The sequence below is a fragment of the Podarcis raffonei genome, chromosome 13 (genome assembly GCF_027172205.1).
Source record: "Podarcis raffonei isolate rPodRaf1 chromosome 13, rPodRaf1.pri, whole genome shotgun sequence".
In the NCBI taxonomy this organism is placed as follows: Eukaryota; Metazoa; Chordata; class Lepidosauria; order Squamata; family Lacertidae; genus Podarcis; species Podarcis raffonei.
The window spans coordinates 18,287,775-18,314,060 of record NC_070614.1 but is presented as its reverse complement, the minus strand read 5'-3'; the positions used below and the strand labels follow the sequence as shown (position 1 = coordinate 18,314,060).

Genomic DNA, 26,286 nt, shown 5'->3' with positions numbered 1-26,286 from the left:
TTACTCACACAGTAGCTTTTATTCTCTTACGGCATAAGTCTTACGCACATCCTAATGAAGCCCAAGTAGCTATGGATTTCTTCTTCTTCATTTGTAAAGCATTTCTGCTCCGCATTCTCTCTGCAGCCAGACAGGGCGAAAATGTCACTGTGGATGAATGAATGTAAACTTCCCCTTAGGCCTCGCTCTACCCAGCCTGTAAGACCAATGGAGCAGGAAACAATGCATATTAAGACAAGAAAGGTGGCTGGGAGAGTAGGGATCATTTGCTGGATACTTGCTGGGTTAAGACTTTTGAGAAACGCTTCACTTGTCCCCTCCTGCGCAAATATCTCAGGCTAGATCATAGGGGTTGACTTTGAAAGAGACATCACTTATCAGAGCAGAGATTCCCTGGAGGGAGTGAAGGGTGCTCTTCAGCTGGCAGAAGACCAAACTGAGCTCACGTGGCTAAGTGTTTTGTAGCTAGCCAGATTGAGGTGGAAGAGGGCCATGCTGTGGCTTGAGTGGATTTGAAAATGACTGAACGGAAGGTGATTTTTTGCCCAAGGATGCCAGAGAATTGTGACTGGGCTGAGAAGAAGGGTCAACTCAGAGGGAGCAATAAGGCAATCCCCTTTCGAGTTATGCAGGTGGGAAGGCTGTAGCTCAGTGGTAGAGCATCTGCTTTGGCTGCAGAAGGTCCCAGTTTCAACCCCTGGTGTCTCAAAGTAAGGCTGGGAAGATTTCTACCTGCTAGTTATGTAAGATTTCCTGGGAGAGCCACTGCCAGTCAGGGCAGATAGTACTGAACTAGATGAACCAATGGTTTGACTCAGTAGGAGGCAGAATTCTAAGCTTAAGACATTCTGGTGCCAGAAGCAGAATGTTCAAGCAGTATTCTTCGCTCTCCCCCTTTCCATGGTGGTAAACATTTAATGCTATCTCAATCGAGGTGGCTGCCCTGTGGTTCTCCCTGGCCCATTGACTCTTCTACCTGGGGCTGATGGGAGTTGTAGTTTAACAGCATCTAGCGGGCCACCCCTGAACTCAGTAACTGATCAGCTTGCTGCCCTTTCATGGGTATCACCAAAATCTGAAGCATGATCTAGGCTGCCCTGCCTAATGATCAGTAGGGAGTCAGTCCTAGAGATGGGGCAAAAGGTTTGGCTGTGCTGCACTCAACTGCCCTCTTGGGAGGGACACCGAAGCAGAAGAGGACAGGCTTGGCATTTACCACCTTGTAATAAATGGAAGAATGGTTTGGGGCTGAGTCTTGGAAGAAAAGGGAAAGCTGTCATAGGATCTGCATGCAAGGCAGATGCTCTACCAGTGAGCTATGCTCATAACAAAAGTTATGTAAGCATTACACCTTTGTTGTAGCCTAAGAAATTAACATGTGTCTGCCCCTATCCCTTTCACTGTGGATTGTCAGCAAAATGAAATATAGCCACCTAATGAAAGGGGATCCTATAAAGAGGGACAGATGGATGCTGACAACTCCTTTGCTTCTGCCAGTTGTATCCTGGAGATGTATTTACAGTCCCCTCGCCTCAATGCGCTAACAGTGTTCCCTATGATACCCTGATTCAGAAGCGGGTGGCTGATGGCGTTCCCTTATTTATCCCCCGCTCTTGCTATTTGGGACCGGGTCGCTCTGGGTATGTTCCACTGTGCGCTCCAACAGATGTAACCCAAGAACACATTGCTGTGATTTCATGGAGGCATCTTCATGCTAGGGCCTCTTTGAATCACAGAAGGGTAGCGGCGTGTGACAAGGCAGAGGGAGAGGGGAGTAAAAAGGAGCAGAGGCGGGCAGGAGGGACTGTTTCTTCCTGGATGGACTGCGCCCTCAGCCAACCAAGCAAGGAGCAGAGCAAAAGGGTGTGTCTGTTTGTCTAACTGTCTCCTTGCGACCGAGTTCACGTGATGCCCCCTTATTTTCTGTCCTGCCATGTGCTCCGCCAGCAACCCACTGTGACTTGCCCCATCCCAAATTTAATCACAGCTGTCTTTCTCCTCCAGTCTCCTCTCTAAAAGTGATGCGAAAGGTTCTCTCTGTACCCAATGTACTGTCTTTGGCTTCGAAAGCCAAACCAGAGACCGGCGTTTGGGCTAATTGGTATTTTGGGTTTTGCTTTTGCAGAGCCTTCCAGTTAAGACAATGAGGTGCAGGGCTAAGTCAGGTCGGGGTGTGGGGATCGGTCACTTGGATAGGTAAGGTGGGTCACACTTGGGTTACGAGACGTTTGCTGGGGTTTTCCGAGTTGCCCATAGGCACCACGCCGTCTAGCAGTTCCGAATTGGGCACAGTATGGGGGGTATCCCCATGGTGATGCTTCTCCTTGAGGTGGGCCCTCTCCCGGATAGCGGCAGGGGCAGGGGAGGGCGGCGGCGTGTATGGGCAGGTGGTAATGTGAATGTACTGCCCTGTCTCCTCGCACTCTGTCTCACGGTGGTAGAAATAGCTGAAGTTGGAGACAATGACAGGCACCGGGAGGGAGATGGTGAGCACTCCAGCAATGGCACACAGGGAGCCTACAATTTTGCCACCTACAGTCTCAGGGTACATGTCGCCGTACCCCACGGTTGTCATGCTGACCACGGCCCACCAGAAGGCCGCTGGGATGCTGGTGAAGCTTGTGCCTTCATGGTCAGCTTCGGCAAAGTAGACAGAGCTGGAGAACAGGATGACTCCGATGAAGAGGAAGAAGATGAGCAAGCCAAGCTCCCTCATGCTGGCCTTGAGTGTCTGTCCTAGGATCTGCAAGCCTTTGGAGTGCCTGGAGAGCTTGAAGATCCTGAAGACCCTCACCAACCGGATGACCCTGAGGATTGCCAAGGACATGGCAGGTTGGCCCACACCCCGCTGGCGGGCAAACTCCGTGCCGAGGGCTACAAAGTAAGGGATGATGGCCACGAAATCAATCATGTTCATGACGTTCTTGAAGAAGGCGGGCTTACTGGGACAGGCGATGAACCGCACGAGGAGCTCAAAGGAGAACCAGCAGATGCAAATGGTCTCAACGATGAAGAAAGGGTCTTCGGCATGGGACTTTTGTGGTGGCAGGTGATGTACTATGCTGCTGTTCAAACGGTGATGAACCATCTGTGGAAAGCAGGAAGGGGTGGGAGAAAGACAGAGAGAGACGTTAAGGCATGATTGTGTTAATATGACTTATTAAACCTGAAAGAGTTCACAAAACTCTCTATCTGTGGCACAGCAAGAAATCTGGCTGTCATGCTGCACTCAAATATGATGCTTATTACCAAGCTACACTGCTCATATGTTTTTTTCTGATTTTGTTTGAAATTCTTACTCTGTTTCAACAGAATTATAACAAAAAAATATCTGTATAGGACAAAGCATTAGGGTCAAGGGAAAGTGTTTAGTCCACTTCTTCAAAGTAAGATGCAAGGACTTGCATCCTTGGATATATTTTGTGCCATTCTGCCAACCTTTCCCCAAAGACCACTGCATCGCCTCCTCCAACACAGAAAATGGAAACAAAGCCTTCCTGCCTTCTTCACATTTTCCATTAACACAATCACAGCTAAAACATACAATTCACATCACTACCATAGCAATCACACTAGTTCCATCACAAGGGCCGTGGCCGGTCCTCCACTCTGACAGATGGGGCATCTGTCCATGGTACTACTGAAGGATGCTGATGGGAGTGCCAAGGAAGCTGTATCTTACACTACAGCAGGTGTAGCCAACGTGATGCTCTCCAGAAGTGGTGGACTGCAACACTCATCAGCCCCAACCAGCATGGCCAATGGTGAGGGGTGATAGGAGTTGCAGGCTAAAGCACCACATTGCCTACCTCTGCCTGACAGGCTGTGCTGTCTGGGAGGCAGCAGCATGTTCACAGAGCCAGCCTACAAGCAGTCACAGTTGCGCCACAGCTGCTGCACTACGGTCTCTCTTGCTAGTGCCAGGCAAATCCTTCCACATAAGTATCATAGGTGATCTCCTGCTACTTTAAAGCCCTAAATGGCTTAGACCCCAAATATCTGGAAGTCTCCCTTCTTCCAGCGCTATTGGGTGTCAAGATCAACAGAGGGGCCTATTTGGTAGTTTCACCACCCTCAGAAGTTCAGGGGTTGGTGGCCCAAGAGGGAACACTCTTTCATAGCCCCCAAGGTGTGGAATTCCCTCTCCACAGAGGTGCATCTGCCACCTTCCTTGTATAGTTTCCATCATCTGCTGAAGACACACCTCCTTACCTTGCTTTTTGACACCTGAACATGGGTATAGCCAGGATTTATGTTAGCGGGGCAGAACCTCAGTTAGTTTTTTTATTGATTTACTTGATTGGGGGGGCAGCTTCCACCCCCTGGCTATGCCCTTGTACTCAAATAACAACAACAATAATAATATTTATACCCTGCCCATCTAGCTGGGTTTCCCCAGCCATTTCTGGCAGCTCCCAACAGAATATTAAAAACACAATAAAACATCAAACCTTAAAAACTTCCCTAAACAGAATTGCCTTCAGATGCCTTCTAGAAGTCAGATAGTTGTTTATTTCCTTGACATCTGATGGGAGGGAGTTTCACAGGGCAGGCGCCACTACCGAGAAAGCCCTCTGCCAAGATATATATTGTTATAGTTTCGTAGGTGCTAGAGCAGGGGTCAGCAAACTTTTTCAACAGAGGGCTGGTCCACTGTCCCTCAGACCTTGTGGGGGGCCACGGACTATATTTTTTTTTGGGGGGGGGGAATGAACGAATTCCTATGCCCCACAAATAACTCAGAGAAGCATTTTAAATAAAAGGACACATTCTACTCATGTAAAAACATGCTGACCCCCGGATTGTCCGCAGGCCGGATTTAGAAGGGGATTGGGCCAGATCCGGCCCCCTGGCGTTAGTTTGCCTACCCATGTGCTAGAGTTTAATTAAGGCTTGGAGTGCTAAAACTTGGAAATAGCCAGAGTCGTGTGTCTTTAGGATAGATCCATATGTGTATTTAGGATAGATCCATGTGTACTACAAGCTTCCAATCCTTTAATTAGCATATGTGCAAGACTAATGAAGTTAACTTCCTAAACTGTATAGAAAGTAAAAACTCTTGAGATGATAGCCTGAGGTAATGGGTCGTTCACATAAGAAGATCCAAGGAAGTGGGGCCTCTGTTAAAAGAGGCCAGTGCTTAGGTTAGGGAGGAGAGTAGGATGTGACGTGACTTCGAAAGGGAGGCAAGCTGCAGGGCACAGAGCAATGATGCTGCTGTGGCTAGGGGAGCAGGACCTGCATGGAATGCTGATGCTCTGAGCCTCTCTATAGCAGGTCCAGTTGTATATATGGGTAAATGAAACCTATAACATAAAGACACCACAGTCTCTGCTGTACCTCATTGTCCAAAAGGAAACAGAGACCCTTGTAAGTGTGCTTGAAACTCCCTGGGATCTCAAACTGCTCAGAGGTTGAGGGTGGTGTGTAACAATACTTACTAATACTACTAGCCTTCATTGGCACAAGGTGTAATAACATTTTAGGCCCTACTCTGTTATCTTGATCGAAATCCATTTTAACTGTGTTAAATTGTATTTTTGAAATTACTCTTGGACCTCATGATGAAGGGCAGGTAAGAAATCTACTGTTGTTGTTCATTATTATTGGAAACCACCCAAAGCTACTTCAGCAGGAGGAGGAAAGCAACAGGCGCAAGCTGACTTTGGGCAGTGGCAACAAAAAAGAGTGACTTTGACCTATAAAAATAGGGAAAGCAGAAAGGAACAAAAGCAGGAGGAATGAAAAATGTGGAGCTAGGTCAAGAACACTGAAAAAACAAAAACCTTTGCTCAGCAGATTTAATAGCTCCCTGCTATCCTGTCTTCTTTTCCTAGTTTAGAAACTACATTCCAATGAATGCTTCATAATCCACCATATCAACACTGGCTAAGTACACATAATATATTTATAGCTCATGACCCCCCCCCAAAAAGAATCCTGGAAACTGTAGTTCCCCTCACATAGCTGCAATTCACAGCAACCTTATCAAACTACAGTTCCCAGGGCGCTTGGAATGTGTGTGCTTTAAATGCATGGTCTGTATGCAGCAACTGAGAAGTTCTCACTTTTCCCAAAAGACTTCCTCAACTTCCCCCCATATAATTCCTGTTCTGTACATGACACCACAGTTACACAATTTTTGCACCACAGAGAGCAGCTCAGGCTGTGCTTTCACATTGTACTCCATGACATCCTACGCACCCCGTCCTGCAGATGACCTCTTCTTGGTTGTTCAGAATAACGGGGAAACCAGGAACAGAGGTAGGCATGTGCATGATACAGAGTTTGGTGGTTTACAGGCCATCACTGTGAGGTGCTCATTCATACACGGAGAGATGACAGAGTATAGTAGCTAAGAGACTTGGCTGTGAATCAGGAAGGAGGGAAGGGGAAGGGGAATTCTGTTCAGATTTTAATGCAAACCTATCATTTAACTAGGGACGCAGGTGGCGCTGTGTGTTAAACCACAGAGCCTAGGACTTGCCAATCAGAAGGTTGGCGGTTCAAATCCCCACGACGGGGTGAGCTCCCCTTGCTCGGTCCCTGCTCCTGCCAACCTAGCAGTTCGAAAGCACGTGAAAGTGCAAGTAGATAAATAGGTACCGCTCCAGCGGGAAGGTAAACGGTGTTTCCGTGTGCTGCTCTGGTTCGCCAGAAGCGGCATGGTCATGCTGGCCACATAACCTGGAAGCTGTACGCTGGCTCCCTCGGCCAATAAAGCAAGATAAGCGCTGCAACCCCAGAGTCTGTCATGACTGGACCTAATGGTCAGGGGTCCCTTTACCTTTACCTATCATTTAACTGGCACCTTCTCATATGCAAACCAAAACCAAAGCTACCTTTTGAAATTTGCACTTCTTTGAATTTTGCATTGCACTTCTTCAACCAAATAGTGTGCATAAAAATTCATACGTTAGTGAAAAGAAATACAAGAATGTTTGCTTAAAGGTGTACATCAGGCAAAATTTAATACAAAAATGTGAATATCAAACAAATGTGGAAGATAGGAAAATGGGAAGCCAGAATGGGCAGATTCATTCTAACTGCAGGTCCCTGGTTGGAATCTTGCTACTGACACGAACCCATAGGTAAGTGTTGATATGGTGGATTATGAAGCATTCATTGGAATGTAGTTTCTAAACTAGGAAAAGAAGACAGGATAGCAGGGAGCTATTAAATCTGCTGATCAAGAAGCACTTTGAACACTTACAAGCTGTATACTGGTGTTAAATATTATTTTATTACTGTTCACTCTGAATGCTTCAATTGAATTAAGTTGAATGAACAGCACATTTTGTTCTGAATGGATGGTATTTTGTTTCTAATGCTTTGGAATTGAAAAGCTATGCAGTATACAGAAACGGTACATTCCTTTACTGATATGCATATACAAGAAAATGAGAAAGATGGAAGAGCTATTTATTTTTATCCTTTATAAGTTGGCAAAGTGAGTTCTGTTAAGCAACTCAGGTCTCCTGTTCTGTTTCAACAGCTGGCCATTTCCCATCCTCACTGGAAACAAGCAATTTGAGGGAATCAAAGCAATTTGAGGGAACCTGTGAAGAACAGATGAAAGTTCTGGGTACGTTTAGCTCAGTGAAGAGAAAATTCTGGCTGTGTCACTATTCCTTTAAAACATGTTCAGAACACACACACACCCAGCCCAACAGTTTGTTAAGAGTTGCTGGGAATTGTAATTCTGTGAAGCGCAAACTACAGTACCCAGAATTCGGGGGGGGGGGCACAAATGTACTTTGAATGTGTTTTAAAGATACAGTCTGTATGTAGCCACAGGGTAACTGTCTTCAAATATCCAAAGAGCTGTCAGACAGCAGATGGGAACAAACTTGTGGAAACTGCAAAGAAACAGCTTTTGGCTAAGCATTAGCAGAACATACCTTATGGTAAGAGCTGTTTGACAGTGGGACAAACTGCCTCTGGAAATGGTGAGATCTGCTTTACTGGAGGTATTTAAGCAGAAGATAAATAGCTGCATCTTACAATGTAAATCCTGAATTGAGCATGGGACTAGTGTAGATGGCCTCGACAGTCCCATCTAAAACTTTATGATTTAGACCCCTTCTGAAACTCTATGATTCTGTGACTTGGGCTGCATACACACTATACATTTAAAGCACATGGCTTCTCTCAAAGAAATCTGGGAGTTGTAGCTTATTTCGATTGCTGGGAATTGCAGCACTGTGAGGGGTAAATTACAGTTCCCATGATCCTTTGTGGGAGCAAGTAATCTACGTTGGGGGGTTCTTTGGGGGAACCACATGGATCCACAGTGGGGTAGGTAGAGAAGGGTCATATAAAAATGTATATATTGCCCATTGGGAGCAGGGACACATACCAGCTTGGCCTATATATTCTCAGGGAGAATCAAAGCTGTTTCTAAAGTCTGGAGAAAAGCCGAATGTCAAGGTCAAACACCCCTCCCAGCTCTGTCCTCTGGTCAGCTCTAATTTCCTGGCTCGCTAATTTTGACTCCTGTTCACTATGTAAGAAGGACTTGTTTGCTTTGCAAGCAAGTGAGGTGTGTAGTGGGTTAACGGGAATTCTGTCTCAGATCTGTTTGGACTCAGAATAGCCCCTGGACTAGGTCAGTCTGTCTGATGCCCATGTGTAGAGAGCATACTTAAGAGCTGCATTCAATGCTAGGCATGCACAGAGCATGTTTTAATGAACATGACTACCATGCGTTCATTCATTTTAAAGGGCCTCCCCTGAATAGAACTTAGTTACTTGACACTGGCTTAGATGCAAGCAAGGCTTCTTTACATTTGTGGCGGAGAGAACCCCGGCAGTCTCCAGAGAAATCCTGCATTTTCCATGCAACCTGTGTCGATTCCTTAGTGCCTACTGTTCTCCGGACAGCTCAGAGTGGAATCAGTTCAGCTGTCAAGCAATCTCTAATCCAGCTATTGGGAGGCCTCAGATTTACTTCACTCTGGTTTACAGAGGGAACTGCATCATTTGCCTTTAAAGACCACTCTCTAAAACCCACAGCACATCCTACATACTAAGAGCAAAAATATTCTCCAAGCTAGATCCTTATCCATCCAAAACAGTACCACCTCCATGCAAGAGGGAGACATCAACCAGTTTAGGGCATCTCAGCAGTTTGCAAAAGTACAAAAAAACCTTTTGGAGGAAATTCTAAAGGTGGAGAGAGAAAGCCCAGTTACAGCTTAATCAGTGGCATGCGGTAGAATTTTTCATAGGGGAACAGTTAGGGCCAGAGGTGCCAGTTTGCGAGGGCGATGAGCAGGGTAATGTTGCACATGTGATGTCCCAACATTCTGACATCATGCACATGAGCTTCCTGGGCTTTGGAAAGGAGGCACCAGTGTGTTGGAGGGCAGGGGGTACATGCAGCTAATACTTGGGAGGCTTGGCGATAGCCTAGTACTGTCCCAATTCACACCATTTTGGTCCAACAGGAAATTAATTAAGTGACACAAGAATCCTACCCACATTTGCCCTGGAGGAAACAGGATTGAAGTTGCCTTTGTTCTGCAATTTTATTATCCATTTTGACTCCTAAAGGCACAGGCTTTAGGCTTAAATAAAACAAATAATCTGTGTTAGGCCTCATGTAGAGGATCAAATCCTGCTGCCATTATGAGATTACGCAGACATATTGATCCTACTGATTTCCAGTGATTCAAACTGCAGATGCGTAGCTTGTTACTCCACTAGGGGAGTTCCACTGTATTTAAGGTAAAGGTAAAGGTACCCCTGCCCGTACAGGCCAGTCTTGCCAGACTCTAGGGTTGTGCGCTCATCTCACTCAAGAGGCCGGGGGCCAGCGCTGTCCGGAGACACTTCCGGGTCACGTGGCCAGCGTGACAAAGCTGCATCTGGCGAGCCAGCGCAGCACACGGAAACGCTGTTTATCTTCCCGCCAGTAAGCGGTCCCTATTTATCTACTTGCACCCGGGGGTGCTTTCGAACTGCTAGGTTGGCAGGCGCTGGGACCAAGCAGCGGGAGCGCACCCCGCTGCGGGGATTCGAACCGCCAACCTTTCGATCGGCAAGCCCTAGGCGCTGAGGCTTTTACCCACAGCGCCACCCGTGTCCCATCCACTGTATTTAGCTCCTCCTTGATTGCAATGCACATATTTCTATACTAACCAGAGTGCAGAAACTGTGTACAGTATTTCTGGGCCTGATTTAAGGTGCTCACCCTACTGTTTAAAATTCTGGGTGACTTAGGTCCCAAATATCTGAATGACCGCCTCCTTCCCTACAGACGCTCTCAGAGGTTAAGATCAACAGAGGTGCATCACACACATTAATTTTACAGCTTTTGTGGTGTGCTGAATTCATGGGAGGGGGGGAGTGATGTACTTGAAAGGTATGGTGTGCTGGCAGCAATTTGATGTCACTTAAATGGTGCCATAGGTGGGCTGCCTCACTCTTTCTGAATTGTAGAGCTGGTCTAGTTTGCCCTATAATCACACCAGCAAGCTGAATGCTGGTTCCCTTCATGCCTGGGAACTAGGGATAGGGATTTTTCAGAGCTTATTATGTGACAGAGGAAAGTCTGTTGAGTATTTAATGCTAAGGGCGTCCTCGAACTGGCCTCAGAGTACTTAAGACATTAAATATTGTCTTCCTAGGCTCTTGACGCTTTAAGTCAATAGTTACAACATGAAAAGGGTAATTCACAAAGCTCCTTCCAGATCTGGAAAAAGGGTACTTCAGCCAAGGTGAGAGGAGGGTGAAACTGAAGGCGCTTCCAGACTGTCAGCATTTTGGGATGAGATTCAATTGCATTTTAGCACATTCAGATTCAGCGATTAAAGTTGAATTGCAGCTCTTGCGCAACAAAACCCCTTCCTCTTCCCCCCAAATCAGACTTTTTACGGGAAGGAAAGTGATAAGGAAATGTAGTTGAGAAAGTGGGATAACATTTGCTTGTTGCAATGTTGCCTAACCTCTCCACAGACAAAACTGAATGAATGCTCAATAAATAGCTGACATCACCTCATCTCTTAACGCAAACTTTCTGCAAACAAATCAGGATGAAGGCTTGATTAAACAGGTCATCTAGGAAGCAACTTTAGCCTCAAACATATGGAAGTTCTTCACGTTTCAGAGGTCATCATGGCCTCACGAGAAAAGAGGGGAAATAAACTAAGGAGACTTCCAGATTGTCACCATTTTCAGGTAATATTCAATCACATCCAGGTAAATTCAGGTTGCGAAATTATAGTTGATTGGGAAGTCTTGTGCAGCAAACCTGTTTCCTCAAGAGATTGGACTTTTTGTGATAAGGGCAGTGATGGGGGAATGCACTGGAAATTGTGGGGTAACAGTGGCTTTGACACAGTATCATCTAACTTCCCTGTAAACAAATCAGAATGAATGCTCAATAAATAGCCAACTTTCTCTAATCTCACTGCAAACAAATCAGGATGAATGTTCAATAAACAACCTAGCTGCAATCCAAACTGAGGCCACTGGCACAAGCCTCATCATGGCGCAAAATCAGAGAGGCAAGGGATGCAACAGAGGCATGTACACACTTTACACAGAAAACACATTGAAAGCACATGACTTCCATGAATCCTGGGAACTTTGTTTGTTAATGGTGGTTGGAATTATTATTATTATTATATTTATATCCCACCTCATCTGTCTCCTGAGAAATCTCTATGTGGGACAAGAAGCTACAGTTAGAACTGGATATGGAACAACTGATTGGTTCAAAATTGGAAAAGGAGTACGACAAGGCTGTATTTTGTCTCCCTGCTTATTTAACTTATATGCAGAATTCATCATGCGAAAGGCTGGGCTGGATGAATCCCTAGCCGGAATTAAGATTGCCGGAAGAAATATCAACAACCTCAGATATGCAGATGACACAACCTTGATGGCAGAAAGTGAGGAGGAATTAAAGAACCTTTTAATGAGGGTGAAAGAGGAGAGCGCAAAATATGGTCTGAAGCTCAACATCAAAAAAACGAAGATCATGGCCACTGGTCCCATCACCTCCTGGCAAATAGAAGGGGAAGAAATGGAGGCAGTGAGAGATTTTACTTTCTTGGGCTCCATGATCACTGCAGATGGTGACAGCAGTCACGAAATTAAAAGACGCCTGCTTCTTGGGAGAAGGGCAATGACAGGCCTAGACAGCATCTTGAGAAGTAGAGACATCACCTTGCCAACAAAGGTTCGTATAGTTAAAGCTATGGTTTTCCCAGTAGTGATGTATGGAAGTGAGAGCTGGACCATAAAGAAGGCTGATCGCCGAAGAATTATGGTGCTGGAGGAGACTCTTGAGAGTCCCATGGACTGCAAGAAGATCAAACCTCTCCATTCTGAAGGAAATCAGCCCTGAGTGCTCACTGGAAGGACAGATTGTGAAGCTGAGGCTCCAATACTTTGGCCACCTCATGAGAAGAGAAGACTCCCTGGAGAAGACCCTGATGTTGGGAAAGATTGAGGGCACAAGGAGAAGGGGGCGACAGAGGACGAGATGGTTGGATAGTGTTTTCGAGGTTACCAGCATGAGTTTGACCAAACTGCGGGAGGCAGTGGAGGACAGAAGTGCCTGCCGTTCTCTGGTCCATGGGATCACGAAGAGTCGGACACGACTAAACAACTAAACAACAACAAATCCCACCTTTTCTCTTGACCGGGACTCAAGGCAACCTACAGATAAAGTAGAAACAGCTGAAACATTGGGGGAGGGAGGGAGGGAGGGAAACCATCATTAAAAAGAATTAAACATTAATGGAATTAAAACTATACATATGATCCATTAAATTTACTAGTTCTGTAAGGGGATAAACTACAGTTCCCAGGATTTATTGGTGGGTCATGTGCTTTAAATGTATGGTGTGTACATAGCCATACAACTGAAACAAAAATCAAATTGAGCTGAATTTTCAATTCCAGATCCCCAACCTCAACATTTGAGTTTTAGGGATACTTTTAAACATTAATCACACACCAGTAAATTGGTAATTGCACTGGTTTTAGGTATGAGCTTGCTAAATTTACTATGCCCTTATTTTCGTTTGAGTGGCTCAAAACAACTGTTTTGATCCTGCTCAGGTTCACCTTAACAACTAAATATACATTGCTCTTCAGTTAGCTATGCGTATATATCTGTATATTAGGGGTGTGGGAAACTCCTACTCAAGGGAACTAGCTTGGCGCAGCAATAACTGTGCCTTAGTTTAACCCCCGCCGGCTGCCATCAGGGCATTACATAAAACGGCTCTGCTGAATATAGTTCCAAGTAATTAGCCTGTGGTGTTGATGGCTTTCTAGACAGTGGTGGTGACCAAAATAAGACAACAAACGCCACAGATATGTCAGCTTCTCAGTTTCCGAGGGGATGGGGGGGGTGCTGGGCTTAAGACTGTGAAAGGAATATCTTGTGAGTGACCTGTATAAGGGTTAACTGTGTCTTGTGGAAGGAAAACAGCCACCTCCAGCCTCTGTGTGCCCCTACAGGAGAAGGTGTCCCACAAGGGGCACAAAGAGAACCCTATATTAAATTTGCGGGAGAGGGCTTTGGTTCAAGCAGTTATGAAACACTACTTTTTAAGTATAACTTACACCTCTTGTCCCCGTCCCTTCGCTCAAGCTACTTACATTTTGCATGGCTGATCCCATACTACATAAAACAGTAACAGAAGATTTCTGGAACTTTACAAACTTTAAGATATCACACTCACACGCACTTCCCCCCTGTCAATAATAGGAAAAGTCTTGCGGATGTTTTTAAAAGTTTATCATGATTTTATATTTGTTCTAATCCTCTTCCCCCTTCCGAAAGGCCTGTATTTGATACATTTTGCTATATTAAAGGTAAAGGGACCCCTGACCATTAGGTCCAGTCGTGGCTGACTCTGGGGTTGTGGCGCTCATCTTGCTTTATTGGCCGAGGGAGCTGGCGTACAGCTTCTGGGTCATGTGGCCAGCATGACTAAGCCGCTTCTGGCGAACCAGAGCAGCGCACGGAAATGCTGTTTACCTTCTCGTCAGAACGGTACCTATTTATCTACTTGCACTTTGATGTGCTTTCGAACTGCTAGGTTTGCAGGAGCTGGGACCGAACAACGGGAGCTCACCCCGTTGCAGGGATTCGAACCGCCAACCTTCTTATCAGCAAGTCCTAGGCTCTGTGGTTTAACCCACAGCGCCACCCACATCCCTCTTTGCTATATATTACACTGTGACTAAATCAGTAACAAATTGCTACTCCGTTTTTTAAACAGGTTGCGTAAATATGAACTGATTACTTGTGTTCGGTCTTACCTACTTCTTGAGGTTGTTGTGAACCTAAAATGGAGGAGCGGAAAGAACCACGAATGCTGCCCTGAGCTCCTTGGAGCAACTGGTTTGGTTGTGCTGGGTGCAGAGCCTTGGGGGCACCGCAACATTGATGTGGAATGGAAGGAAAGAGGAGTGGGGACGTCGAATTTTGGCATCGCTGAAATTTGAGACCCCAAGGTCCACCACTGCTTGGAGGAAGGGTATGTGGAAACATAATAAATATATATGAAGTAAAAATAATCTTATGAGATAGGGCTACTCTAAAAGAGAGTGGGTTGGATCCAGACTAAGTTAGTAGCACTTTAGTTTTATTGAAAACATTGGGAAGCTTGTCGTGTCCAATGCCCCACTGATTTCAGTGGGACAGGTAGGGCAACCTGCAGCTCTCTTGATGTTGCTGGACTCCAACTCCCATCAACCCTATGCTGATGGGAGTCGGAATCCAACAACATCTGGCAGGCCACAGGCTCCCCATCACTAGACTCAAGCTTGACTAGCATAGTCCGGATCAACCCCAGTTATTCACCTGGGTAAATGTCTCTGGGTTTCCTGCAGCTCAATTCCCAAAAGACTGTGGTCGTATTCTGATTTTCCAAACCCACATACAAACAGGTCAATGTGTTCTTACAAGCAATCACACAAACAATCTCAACCCCCACAACTCACTTAAACCCCTGCTCTGTTTTTTCCACCACACCAGGCACTGTATAAGCCTGTTTTTTTATCCCCCAGTTCAGTCCATAAACCCAGAAGAGCCCCAACCCTGAGCCCCCCAGTTTAGACAGCTGCTCCACCAAACCCCCTCCATGGGGTTCTCCAAGGTCTGGCACTTGATATCCTTTAACTGGGGATGCCAGGATGGGTTGTGGGACACCCTGCATGAAAAGCATGTGCTCTACCACCAGGATCCAGCCCCTCCCTGCATAAGTCAGGGGATGGACAGGGCCCTCTGAGTTACCAGATGCATATATGTGTGTGATGAGCATCTCTCAACACTCAGTTTGTTCATTTCCTTGAAATTCAGATCTTTAAATTGCCCAAGATCAGCATGTGGCTCCAAAACCGTTGATTGTTTGCACATGTAATACTTAAATTGTTGAGCTGGGGTTCTCTTTTTGCATTTGCCATATCTGTCATTTGTATTTTCTCTACACCTACACAAAATAGAATGTGCATTTTTAAAGAAGTCTGTCTTTCACTTTCTACCAAACAAAGTTTATACACAGAGTAGACCCATTGAAAGTAATGGTCCTAAGTTAGAGACATGTCCATTAAGTTTAATGGGTATACTCCCAACAACATCCCAATATGTACACTAATAATACAAAAGGCTCAAACGTGATTTTAGTGTCATGTGCAAAACTACTTCAATTTAGCTATTCTTTCCATCCTGTTCATATAAGGTGCTGTATTGTATACACACTGGGTTGTATTCAAGTAAGTATCCTACTCAGAGTACGTCCAGTGAAATTAGTGAAACTAACTTAAAAAGGTAAAGGTAAAGGACTCCTGACAGTTAGGTCCAGTCACGAACGACTCTGGGGTTGCAGCGCTCATCTCGCTTTACTGGCCGAGGGAGCTGACGTTTGTCCGCAGACGGTTTTTCCAGGTCATGTGGCCAGCATGACTAAGCCGCTTCTGGCGAAACCAGAGCAGTGCATGGAAATGCTGTTTACCTTCCCACCGGAGGGAGCTGGGACCGAACAACGGCAACTCACCCCGTCGTGGGAATTCGAACCACCGACCTGATCGGCAAGCCCTAGGCTCAGTGGTTTAGACTACAGCACCATCCGCGTCCCTGAAACTAACTTAGTCATGCCCATTAGTTTAAATGGGTCTGCTCTGAGATTGACTAAAGTTGGACGCAACCTGGAGAATTAAGCCCCTCAGAACTGAGTGGGGCTAACTTCCAAGTTGACACAATAGCATTGGGCTGCATGAGCGATATCTACCATCTGTGAAATGTGTCTGTTCAACCTGCAGTTCATCCTGTAGTAAAGTAAGTGGTCACGTGATTGCTCACGATGCAACTCAGTTACAGCTTACCCCACATTTAAAATGTCACTGAAACCTTTGAAAGAGGTTGGTATTATCGACACACTCAAGGCATGACAACCACGTTCAAAGCATATTCTTTGCCTTGAATAATTGTGGGCACCACAGGTTACCCCTCAGAGTCACAATTCCCAGCAACTCTTAACAAACAGCCATGCCCAGAATTCTTTCATGGAAAGAATGTGCTATGGATGGATGTGCTTTAAAGGTATTATAGTGTGTACATAGCCTTTAGTCACATCCAAACTGTGCATTTAAAGCATGTTGCTCCCCACAGAGAATCCTGAGAACTGTGATTTGTTAAAGGTGCCAGGAATTGTAGCTCTCCGAGGGGCTACTGTATGGTGTGAATACATTTGTGTTAAAGTACACAGCAATATAAGAAAAATGGGGACCAGAGGAAAGAAAAGGAGTGAGAAGGATAGGGAAAAGGGAACATACATAGGAGACTAGAATGCATATCTGCTTTTATTTTATTTATAAAATATTTATAAAATATTTTAAACTATTTTATTTTATTTATTATAATCTTTTATCTTTCTCTTTCTCTTTATTTTATTTTCTGTAAAGTAGGTGTATGTAGTAAGTTTTGCAATGTGTGGTGTATATATTGTATTGTGTAAGTTAATGTTGATTGTTTAATAAATATTTTTCTGATAAAAAATAGAATGCATATCTGTTATTCCTCTTGGATATGAATAAGGTGTAAGGGATGGATACATTGGCTGGGTTCACACCTTTACATGCTGTTTTATCATGGGGTTTTTTTGGTGTTTTGTTTTTACTTGATCTTATTGCAGTTGTGAAGCAGGTCATAGTCAATAAAAGGAAACATAGAACATAAAGTAAGCCAGCCGTCTTATACCAAGTCTAACCACTGGTTCATCCAGTTCAGCAATGGCCTGGTTAATACAACACGGCAAGTTAAACTATCACTTGCTGGGCCTGTGCAACTGTGTGGGCTCTTGGAGAGGAGCTCTTAGCTGCTTTGCTTCTCCCTGGACTTTTTTAATGCCGCACTCAGCTAAGGCAAGGTTTGCCTTTGCATGTCATTCAAACCAGGACTTGGGGTTAAGCTCTCTCCTCACCAGTGTGCAAAATTCCCCTGGTGCCAGGCACGTTTTGCAACTGGTGCGGGTCCAGTTGTGACCAAGTGGAGATCTCTGAATACTGGGGTTCGCAACCGACATCTCCATCTGGCTGATCCCTCTTAAGCAGGTAAGCAAAAGAGCTTATTTTTTGCATTTATATGCCAACTTTTTCTCCAAAGAGTACCCCGTTCACCCCCCTCCTCAGTTATTCCCTACAATGACCTTGTGAGGTAGGTTAAGTGGCTTCTCCTTCCACAAGACACCTCAAACACCTATCCAGACATTCATTAATTTCTAGGTTAGATTTTCCTTTGAAATCCATGAGGACTAGAAAGAAATGGGTGTGGAGATGTTCAGGATTTTGCTTTAAGGTTTTAATCTTAGCTGCTGTCTCAGAACAGAAAGCAAAAAATTGTGTTGGTAATTGAAATGAATGCTTACTTCTCTTAAAAAGAGTCAAAACCTCACCTCACTGAAATATGGAATTGTTAACTGTAATCAGTTCTCAATTAATCACTTAAAAGCAAGAACACTTATATAGTAAAAAAATTTCATCCAGGCAGAAGGGGAAGAAAAACCCTTCCGAGCTTCATTATGCACCAGGTATCTCATCTCCATGGCTAAATAAACTTTTGTCATTTGCAAATGATTGGCTCAGCTACCATATATAGCTGGTGACCACCAGCATTTTAGCATCTGAGGGGGCTGGTATCAGCAACAGAATATTCTCAAACATTGCAGCTGCTCTGCAAGGGATGTGAAAAGTCAGTTTGACTAGGCACTTCAGGACTGATGGAGAAAGCAGAGGTGGGGTGCTGGCTAATCAGACAGATTATAAAGACCAAGAGGTGGGGTAGCTAAACATAGGAAGCACAGAGGAAGGGTGAATGAAAGAAGAGATCATAGGAACATAGGAAACTGCCTTATATGAAGTCAGACAATTGGTCCATCTAGCTCAATAATATTTTCTGATGCCTGGCAATGGCTCTCTGGCATTTTAGACAGGGTTCTCCCCTAGTCCTATGTGGAGATGCTAGGGATTGAACCTGCAACCTGAAGCAGATGTGAAACTACCACGAAGCTATGGGCCTTCATGCAAAGAAAATAAAAAGTGTGCTGAGAAGGAGGGACCTGAAAGAAGTATAGATGGAGAAGACTGGAGCCTGAGAGAAAGGTGCAGGGAGGGGGCGTGCAGTGGGGAAAGAGGAGATGACAAGGAGAAGTGTAGCTAGAGACTTACTGTCCACAGGCTCCAGGGACAGAGGAGGCTGGCGGCTGTTGAACCATGGGGGCAATATGAGGAAGAAGGTCCCTTTCAGTACAATCCTATGCAAGTATATTCAAAAGGAAGCCCCGCTAAGTTCAGTGGGGCTTACTGCCTACAAAGGCTGCAACCCTATACAGCACAATTACCTGGGAGCAAGTTCCACTGCACTTAACGGGCCTTGCTTACGAGTAGACATCGCAGTGTTAGTGCCCCATTACACCCATCTGCCAATTTTGACGACTCCTTCCTTGCAAGTGGGTTGGGGAAAATGTACAAAACACCAAGCTTTATTGTAAAACTCCCTAAATTTAGGTTCCAGAATTTAAAAAGGGCCCAAAGAGAACTGGTTGCTCTGAAAGAAGAAAATGGCTTCTCTTTGCAAAATGTTATTGGAAGGCGGCATTAGGATGCAGGTGTTTCTATTGGTAATGTAGATGCTTCCATGCTTGCACTGAAACAGGTATCAGGTAGGGGAGGGTGTCTGTGTGATGCAGTCCATTGGGCAGTCCATGATGTGGAGGGGCAGTGGGGGCTCTGCATGGCAGCGTGCCCCATAGGGATTCCCCTCTTGGCCTCAGAAGCCAGGTCCTTTTGGCCTTTAAAGCTAGAAACATCACATCAATTATCTCCTGCTGCCAGGATCCCTTGATAGTGAACACAGCACCAGGGGTGTTAATCCAGCCCACCTGCTCATGCCCCCTCCCACCCCCCGCCAGCCGCTGCTGCAGAGCCAGCAGCAGGTTAACGCCAGTCACATCAGCAGGAAGGCAGGCGCCAGAGAAATCTTGCTGGACAGCCAATTAGGGCGCCTAGGCTATCTCTGAGAGGATGGGGATTTGCAAGGTATGAGCATAAAGTTTTTAGGAACGATGCACAGTGGTTATAAAGAGGATGGAGGTGGAGAAATTAGTCAGATTCAGGCTGTGTACACGCTCCCATTTACTCTGTATCCAGTGTGCTCCCACCAATTATTTGGGAAGTGGTGTGCACAATGTCAGCCACAATCCATATCTATCCTGTCATTTCTTATGAAATACTGCATATAGATATGTCCCCCCCCAAAAAAAAAGAACCCCAAACTAAATTTGATCTGCATTGAGAAAAAGAACAACCTGGCTGCATTTTAAGCTGGTAACGTACATATGGCTCTTGTGTTGTCATTTTTTAGTTGAAAAGGAAAAAAATCACTTGGTACTATCAGTTGGATCCAGACTCAGTTAGCTGTACTTGGGTCCCATTAAAATCAATGGGACAAGTTAGTTACAAACTCCCATAGATTTCACTGGGAATTAAACTTTCAGTACAACTAATTGTTGTAAACTGCCCCAAGTGATGTGTAAACACTAGAAGTAAACTGCCCCAAGGTATAAATCCTTACGCAAATTTATCAATAAATGCTTCCAACCACAGCAACTACAGTTCGGTGTTAGTTTTCATCACTGAACAGAGTCTTATGTTTTGAAATAAGTCATCTTCTGCCTGATCATGTGAAGGAATTTGCTTAGATCAGTTGAAGGACCAGAACTACCAGACACATGACTAAAAAGAGCACACTCCATTTGAGAAATTCATTTGCTGTGTTGTGCAATGTTCCAACAAGAAAACAAGAAGAGCGTAAGTTAGGAAAGAGGAACCTATGACCCTCCAGATACTGCCAGATTCTAACTCCCATCAGCCCCAAGCAAGCATGGGCAATGGTCAATGGTGATGGGAGTTGTAGTCTTAGAACATCTGGAGGGCCACAGATGCCACACCCTTGATGTAAATACAGATAACTCTAAGTCCACCTTCTTCAGTTAAATCTAACTAAATAGTCATGGCTCCCTCTCCCACATGCTGCCATACAGCTGAGTCCACATTCATCAAGGGTAATGGGTCTAATCCCCCTGCAAAGTTAAACACCCACCACACATACACCCTATTTCAATTCCTGCAGAGAAATACGACAGCTGGGAGCCAGAACTCCAGAGTCCTCTTGGAAAGTGTCTAGTGGTTTAGAGTAAACTAACTGTGGGACACAAATATGTGTAACTATGACGATGTTTAGCAAATTATCTCAACTTTGACAGTGGACATTTTTGCCTGGATAAATACTGTAATAGGGGGAATAGGCAGCTTAACCCTTTCTCAGCCCAATGTTTTCCTCCCACAACTTCCCAGTTTTATCTGCCCTCTAATTTCCTGCTGTGATTTCTCTCTGCCAAATACTCCTGCAGAGTTTTGAGTGCATGTTTCTGAAGGTCTAAGAGGTTTGAAATGGCTCTCTAGAAAGGAGGTTAAATGGGTTGAGAGAGAGTGGAAATCAGGACTCTTGCATCCCATCCCTATCACTTAACTTTTGTACAGCTACAAATTACACAGGCACACATAAACTTATTTTTTGGTCTCAGTGCTGGATGAGTGGTGATGGGAGGGCCTAGGTAGAAACTAGGAAGAGACTGTAAGGGAGAATTGACAAGGAGAGGAAGAGTTAAGCATCCACTTCCTGTCCACCCATACTTGCTTGCAAACATCTCCCATCTTCATATTAATGATAAAGGGACAAATACAGGATTGGGAACTCCATGATATGCAGTCTTAGGGGAGGGAAAATAAATTTATCACATCCATACCATACAATTAAAGTACTCTTATGCCACATTAACAGTCATGGTTCCCCCCCAAATATCCGGGGAACTGTAGCTGGGAACTGTAGCTCTGTGATGGTGAATCATTCCCATCATTATTTGGGGGATACCGTGACTGTTAAAGTGCTTTAAGAATGCTTTAAATCTATGGTGTGGATGTGACCAGAGAAGACAGGACTCAGCTATCTCTGGTACTTCTGTGTAAAATATTATGTTATGGCCAAGCTCTCTAGTCAGCAGCTATTTCTAATAAGCTAAGCTATTTTGCTGCCTGATGGGAAAAGCAGCAATTGATGTTCTTCAGCTCAAGGTGTATAGTGCCGAAAGCCAGTGAAGGTATATTGGTACTTGAGGCACAAAATCCTAGAAGCACACTCTTCCTGGGTGGCAAAAATACAACAGAGATAATGAAATAATATTTTATATGATGCCCTTTCATGATGCCCCTAATCACTTGCCTGAGGTGGCTGCTTCACTCTACCTCAAAGCATAAACTGCTGAGCTCTGTTTGAAAGCCATATCTTCCAACCTGGAATCTCTTAGTCCCTAGCATATAGGTTATGTTAGCTCACTGATGTGGGAAATGCATTCTACACAAGTTTTAGAGATGAGCCTTGGCTCAACATAGTCCCTCCCTATTCCCAGGATGATGGAATCTCTCTGTTCTTTCTAAGTCACCTGATCTAATCATGGGATCTAATCCCACACAGGGATCTTACTAGCCACTGTTATGGGATTACTCACTCCAAAGCCCTGTAGCACCCAGCTTTCATCCACCACTGCAGTTTGCAGGTTTCCTTAAGAACCACTTAAAGATCCTACCACATGGATCCTATTTTTCTGACCAGTTTCACACTGGCATTCCTGATCTCCAGGTCTAAGGCCCTACCTGCACTATAAATGTAAAGCAATATCATACACTTTAAACAGCAATGGGTTGCCTTTGTCCCCGCCAGCCCCAAATCCTGGGTACTGTAATTTGCTAAGGGTGCTGAGAATTGTTAGGAGACCCCTATTTCCATTACAGAGCTACAATTCTCAGAGTTCCTTGGGGAAATGGATTGATTGTTAAACCACACTGGGAACTAGAGCTTTCTGAGGGGCATAGGGAATCTTCCAACAATTATCAGTACTCTTAACAAATGACAGTTCCCAGGATTCTTTTGGGGAAGCCATAGCTATTTAAAGCGATAGCCTTCAAATGCACAGTGCAGATGGGACCTAAATCCAAATCAGCCAATATGTACTGAGTTACATTCAGTACAATGTATTTGTTGCTGTGCATTCCACCAAGGTCAAAGCAGATCCAGCGGTCATGGAAGATGAACAGGACATAGTCTAGTAAAGAGTGAAAACAGTGTGTCCATTCCACAGCATCAGAAGATTGATTATAACCACCCGGCAGTGACTGGGGGTTAGAAATATCACACAGATGGTGGAGGCACTGGAGATGGCAACATGATCTGGGGTTTCTGAAGGTTTGCAGTTTGGGGCTGTAGACTAGAAAGGCATCTTTCATAACATTAAACCTCCAAGTGTGAATTCATGCAAATGTTTCTCCCACTGCTACAGGATTGTTCCCAATAGAGACAAATGTGTAGGTGGGGCATCGGAAGGGCCCAAGGTATGGTGAGGCTGTGGGCCCATCAATATTAATCTCCATATGTATTGGAATGGGACCCTTCCCACTATCATTTTCTAGATTTATTTATGGCTAGATGATGGCAACCAAAGCTGTATGAATCCACTTTTACTACCCTTCTCAAAGGTGTTCAGGTTGCCTCTAAAATAAAAAGATAAAATGCTAATAATATGAAAGCATAGCATGCAGGATTGTGGGATGTATTTCGTTGCTAAGACATTGTTCCACAATTCCAGGATGTCATAGCCTCACAGGAGATATACTTACCAATCCATAATATTACAGCTTGTGATTTATCCCTATTTCTGCTAAAGGTAAAGGTAAAGGGACCCCTGACCATTAGGTCCAGTCGTGGCTGACTCTGGGGTTGCGGCACTCATCTCGCTCTATAGGCCGAGGGAGCCGACGTACAGCTTCCGGGTCATGTGGCCAGCATGACTAAGGTGCTTCTGGTGAACCAGAGCAGCGCACAGAAACGCCGTTTACCTATTTATCTACTTACACTTTGACGTGCTTTCAAACTGCTAGGTTGGCAGGAGCAGGGACTGAGCAACGGGAGCTCACCCTGTCATGGGGATTTGAACCGCCGACCTTCGGATCGGCAAGTCCTAGGCTCTGTGGTTTAACCCACAGCACCACCTGCGTCCGTTTCTGCTACTTTCATCTTAATGATGGCCCTGAGAGGTTCTAATATGAACCTATATCTCTGAGGCATAGTAGGGGATGGAGAAGAGAATGCTGAAGTTCTTCCCCAAAAATTCACTTATTTGACTCATCAGTAGTTTTTTGAATTGCCTCCTGTTTCTTCCAATACTAGACAGCAGCCCCCAACATTCACAGCTGGTCATATGCGACTCCCACTAAATTGCTTCTGCAATTATAGGTAAGAAACATTTTATTTGGAGAATTTATATTATGTGATGTTGGGGCCAAGATAGAGCCTTGGGGGTTCATAGACTGAAGACTTGCCCATATCCCTATCACTCTTTACAAGGAGACATCCTAAATCTCAGGTTTCCAAGTAAAGGTAATGCGGTGAATGGGAAATAAAAAGAAGGGTTTAAAAAAATAAAATATGAAAGTCACATTTGACATTTTTCATACGTCAAATTCAATATTTGCCATCAACTGATTCTCCCTCTCTTCTGCCTATGAAAAAATACCCTTGTATTTTAGTGGAACTACTGTCTTGGTGGCAGTGGTGGTAGATGATTATTTCCAAATCTCAGTGGTGAAATGTAGGTGATAAAACCTAAAAGGAGGACTCATGTGAGAGTTGTATAAAATGTGGAAACTTTGGAGAAGGCTTAGCTATAATCTGACAATTTTGAGGGACAGGAAATAATAATACCTTTTAATGCCGCTGGCTCTAGGATGTTGGGCTCAGGAATGGCACCTTCAGAACTCTCTGATACCTGACCTTCTTGGATACTCTGTGCAAATTGGAAATGGTAGCATTGCTAGGGTGGTGAGCCCTCTGCTGGACTTGGAGCCCTGGCAAATGCCCAATATTGCCACCCTCTGGACCTCACCCTGATTTGGAACCTACTAAAAATGTTATGGCAGTGCCACTAAGAGAAGACAAACGTTGGAAGCAAGTGCTGAGAAAAAAGATCAATGTGGCGCTAGTCACTCACCGGCAACGTCATGTCCCTCTCATCTCGAAACTCAGGAAGGGTCTCCAGGCAGAAGATCACAATAGAGATGAGGATGACCATCACTGATATTATTGCGATGATGCGAGCAGCCTGGGAACTCTCTGGATGCTCAAAGAGCAGCCACACTTGCTTGAGAAACTCCCTATCAGGCATGGGCTGCTCTTCTTCCTTAATGAAGCCCTCATCATCGCGGAATTTGCTGAGTGCCTCCTCCCCTAGCTGGTAGAACTTGAGTTCCTCCAGGAAAACGTCAATGGGGATGTTGGCTGGTCGTCGGAGCCGCCCTCCCGACTGGTAATAATACAAGATGGAGTCAAAGCAGGGCCGGTTGCGGTCAAAGAAGTATTCACCACGCAGTGGGTCGTAGTATCGCACGCGGCGTCGCGGGTCACCTAGTAGGGTGTCGGGGAACCTGAGCAAGGTCTTCATTTGGGTCTCGAAGCGTAGGCCCGAAACATTTATCACCACCCGCTCACAGCAGTCCTTGTGCCGACACCCCCCGCCGTTGGCAATGGGTTCATTGTCCACTGCTGTTGGTGGCAATAGCTTCTCCATGGCAGGTTTGCAGCTACAGTGATCCTAGCATGAGGTCAGGAGCCATGAGCTGGACTTCACCCTGCTGCCCTCTCCCTCTCCAGAGAATGGTTTCTGGCTGTTCAGCTATTCTGTACACTTCCCAATATCAGTTCACTCACGCCGTTATCTGAATCTCAGATGGCATCTTCTCTCTCTTACTTTCCTGCTGTTCTAGCTCCCTTTCCTTTCCTTTCCTTTCACTGATCCACTCCTTACTTCAAGCATATCTGACCTCGCTTCTGGCTTGATTCTCTCTCTCTTTCTCATTTGCTTATTACCCCTTCCCTACTTCACACCATCTCTTTCCTTTCTTGGCATGAACTTGTTTTCGTAATACCAGTCTCCTGCCACTGACACCCACGTGCCACCTCTCTTACTCTTCCTCTCTTGCTCCACTGCATTCAAGCTTCCTCTGGTTTTCTCTCTGCAAAGGGGTTAGACCCGCAATCTAGATCCCCCTCCCCACTGCCCTTCTCTATGTCCCCTTTCTGAGAACACCCCTGCCTTCTAGTGCCAGCGTCCAAGGTTTCTGCCTGTAAACACTTTCCTCAGACCTAGAGGTATCAGGTTGCCCAGGACGGTACAGACTCTTGGCCCCCTTGCCAAAAAAACCAGCACCGCCCCCATCCCCAGCAGTACACTGATCAGAGGAGGGGAGAGCTAAAAATAACTGGAATGGTGGTGACATAGGGGCAGGCAGAGTGCCCGGGGCAGAGAAGGGGGTGGGCAGGGCACCTTCAAGATGGCAGGGAGGCCTGCCAGCCAGAACTCTTGTGCTGTCTAGAAAGAAGGATTGGTGCTTCTGCCAGAACACCTGGGTCTCTGAGAACAGAGCAGGGTCTCGTGAGCTAGGCTGAGACTTGGGAGGACTCAAGGGTTGTTGTGAGCTTTGGATCAGCAGCCAAGGAGACGCCACACTAAATCATATTTAGTGCCCCAGGCTTCTCTGACAGCTAAACTAGCTCTATCCTTGCTTGCCAGTAATCACGCTCAAAAAAAATGCAGACACACCAACACAGGGCTGGCCGGCCCTACCATAAGCCTGAGTGAGGCAGCTGCCACAGGT

General features: G+C 45.3%; 1 protein-coding gene across 1 annotated transcript; it reads right to left on the bottom strand.

The window, feature by feature from the left end:
- KCNA7 (potassium voltage-gated channel subfamily A member 7) lies at positions 1 to 26,286 on the bottom strand. Its single transcript, XM_053361719.1, has 2 exons — positions 24,624 to 26,286; positions 1 to 3,088 (listed from the first exon to the last, which is right to left on the bottom strand). The coding sequence occupies exons 1-2, from the start codon at positions 25,197 to 25,199 to the stop codon at positions 2,207 to 2,209; spliced, it is 1,458 nt and encodes a 485-aa protein (XP_053217694.1). The 5' UTR covers positions 25,200 to 26,286; the 3' UTR covers positions 1 to 2,206.

Coding starts and splice junctions, on each gene's coding strand:
- KCNA7 (XM_053361719.1), bottom strand. CDS start 25,199: ATGGAGAAGCTATTGCCACCAACAGCAGTGGACAATGAACCCATTGCC. Junction 3,089..24,623: donor AGAGGGACATGACGTTGCCG/GTGAGTGACTAG, acceptor TGCTTTCCACAG/ATGGTTCATCACCGTTTGAA.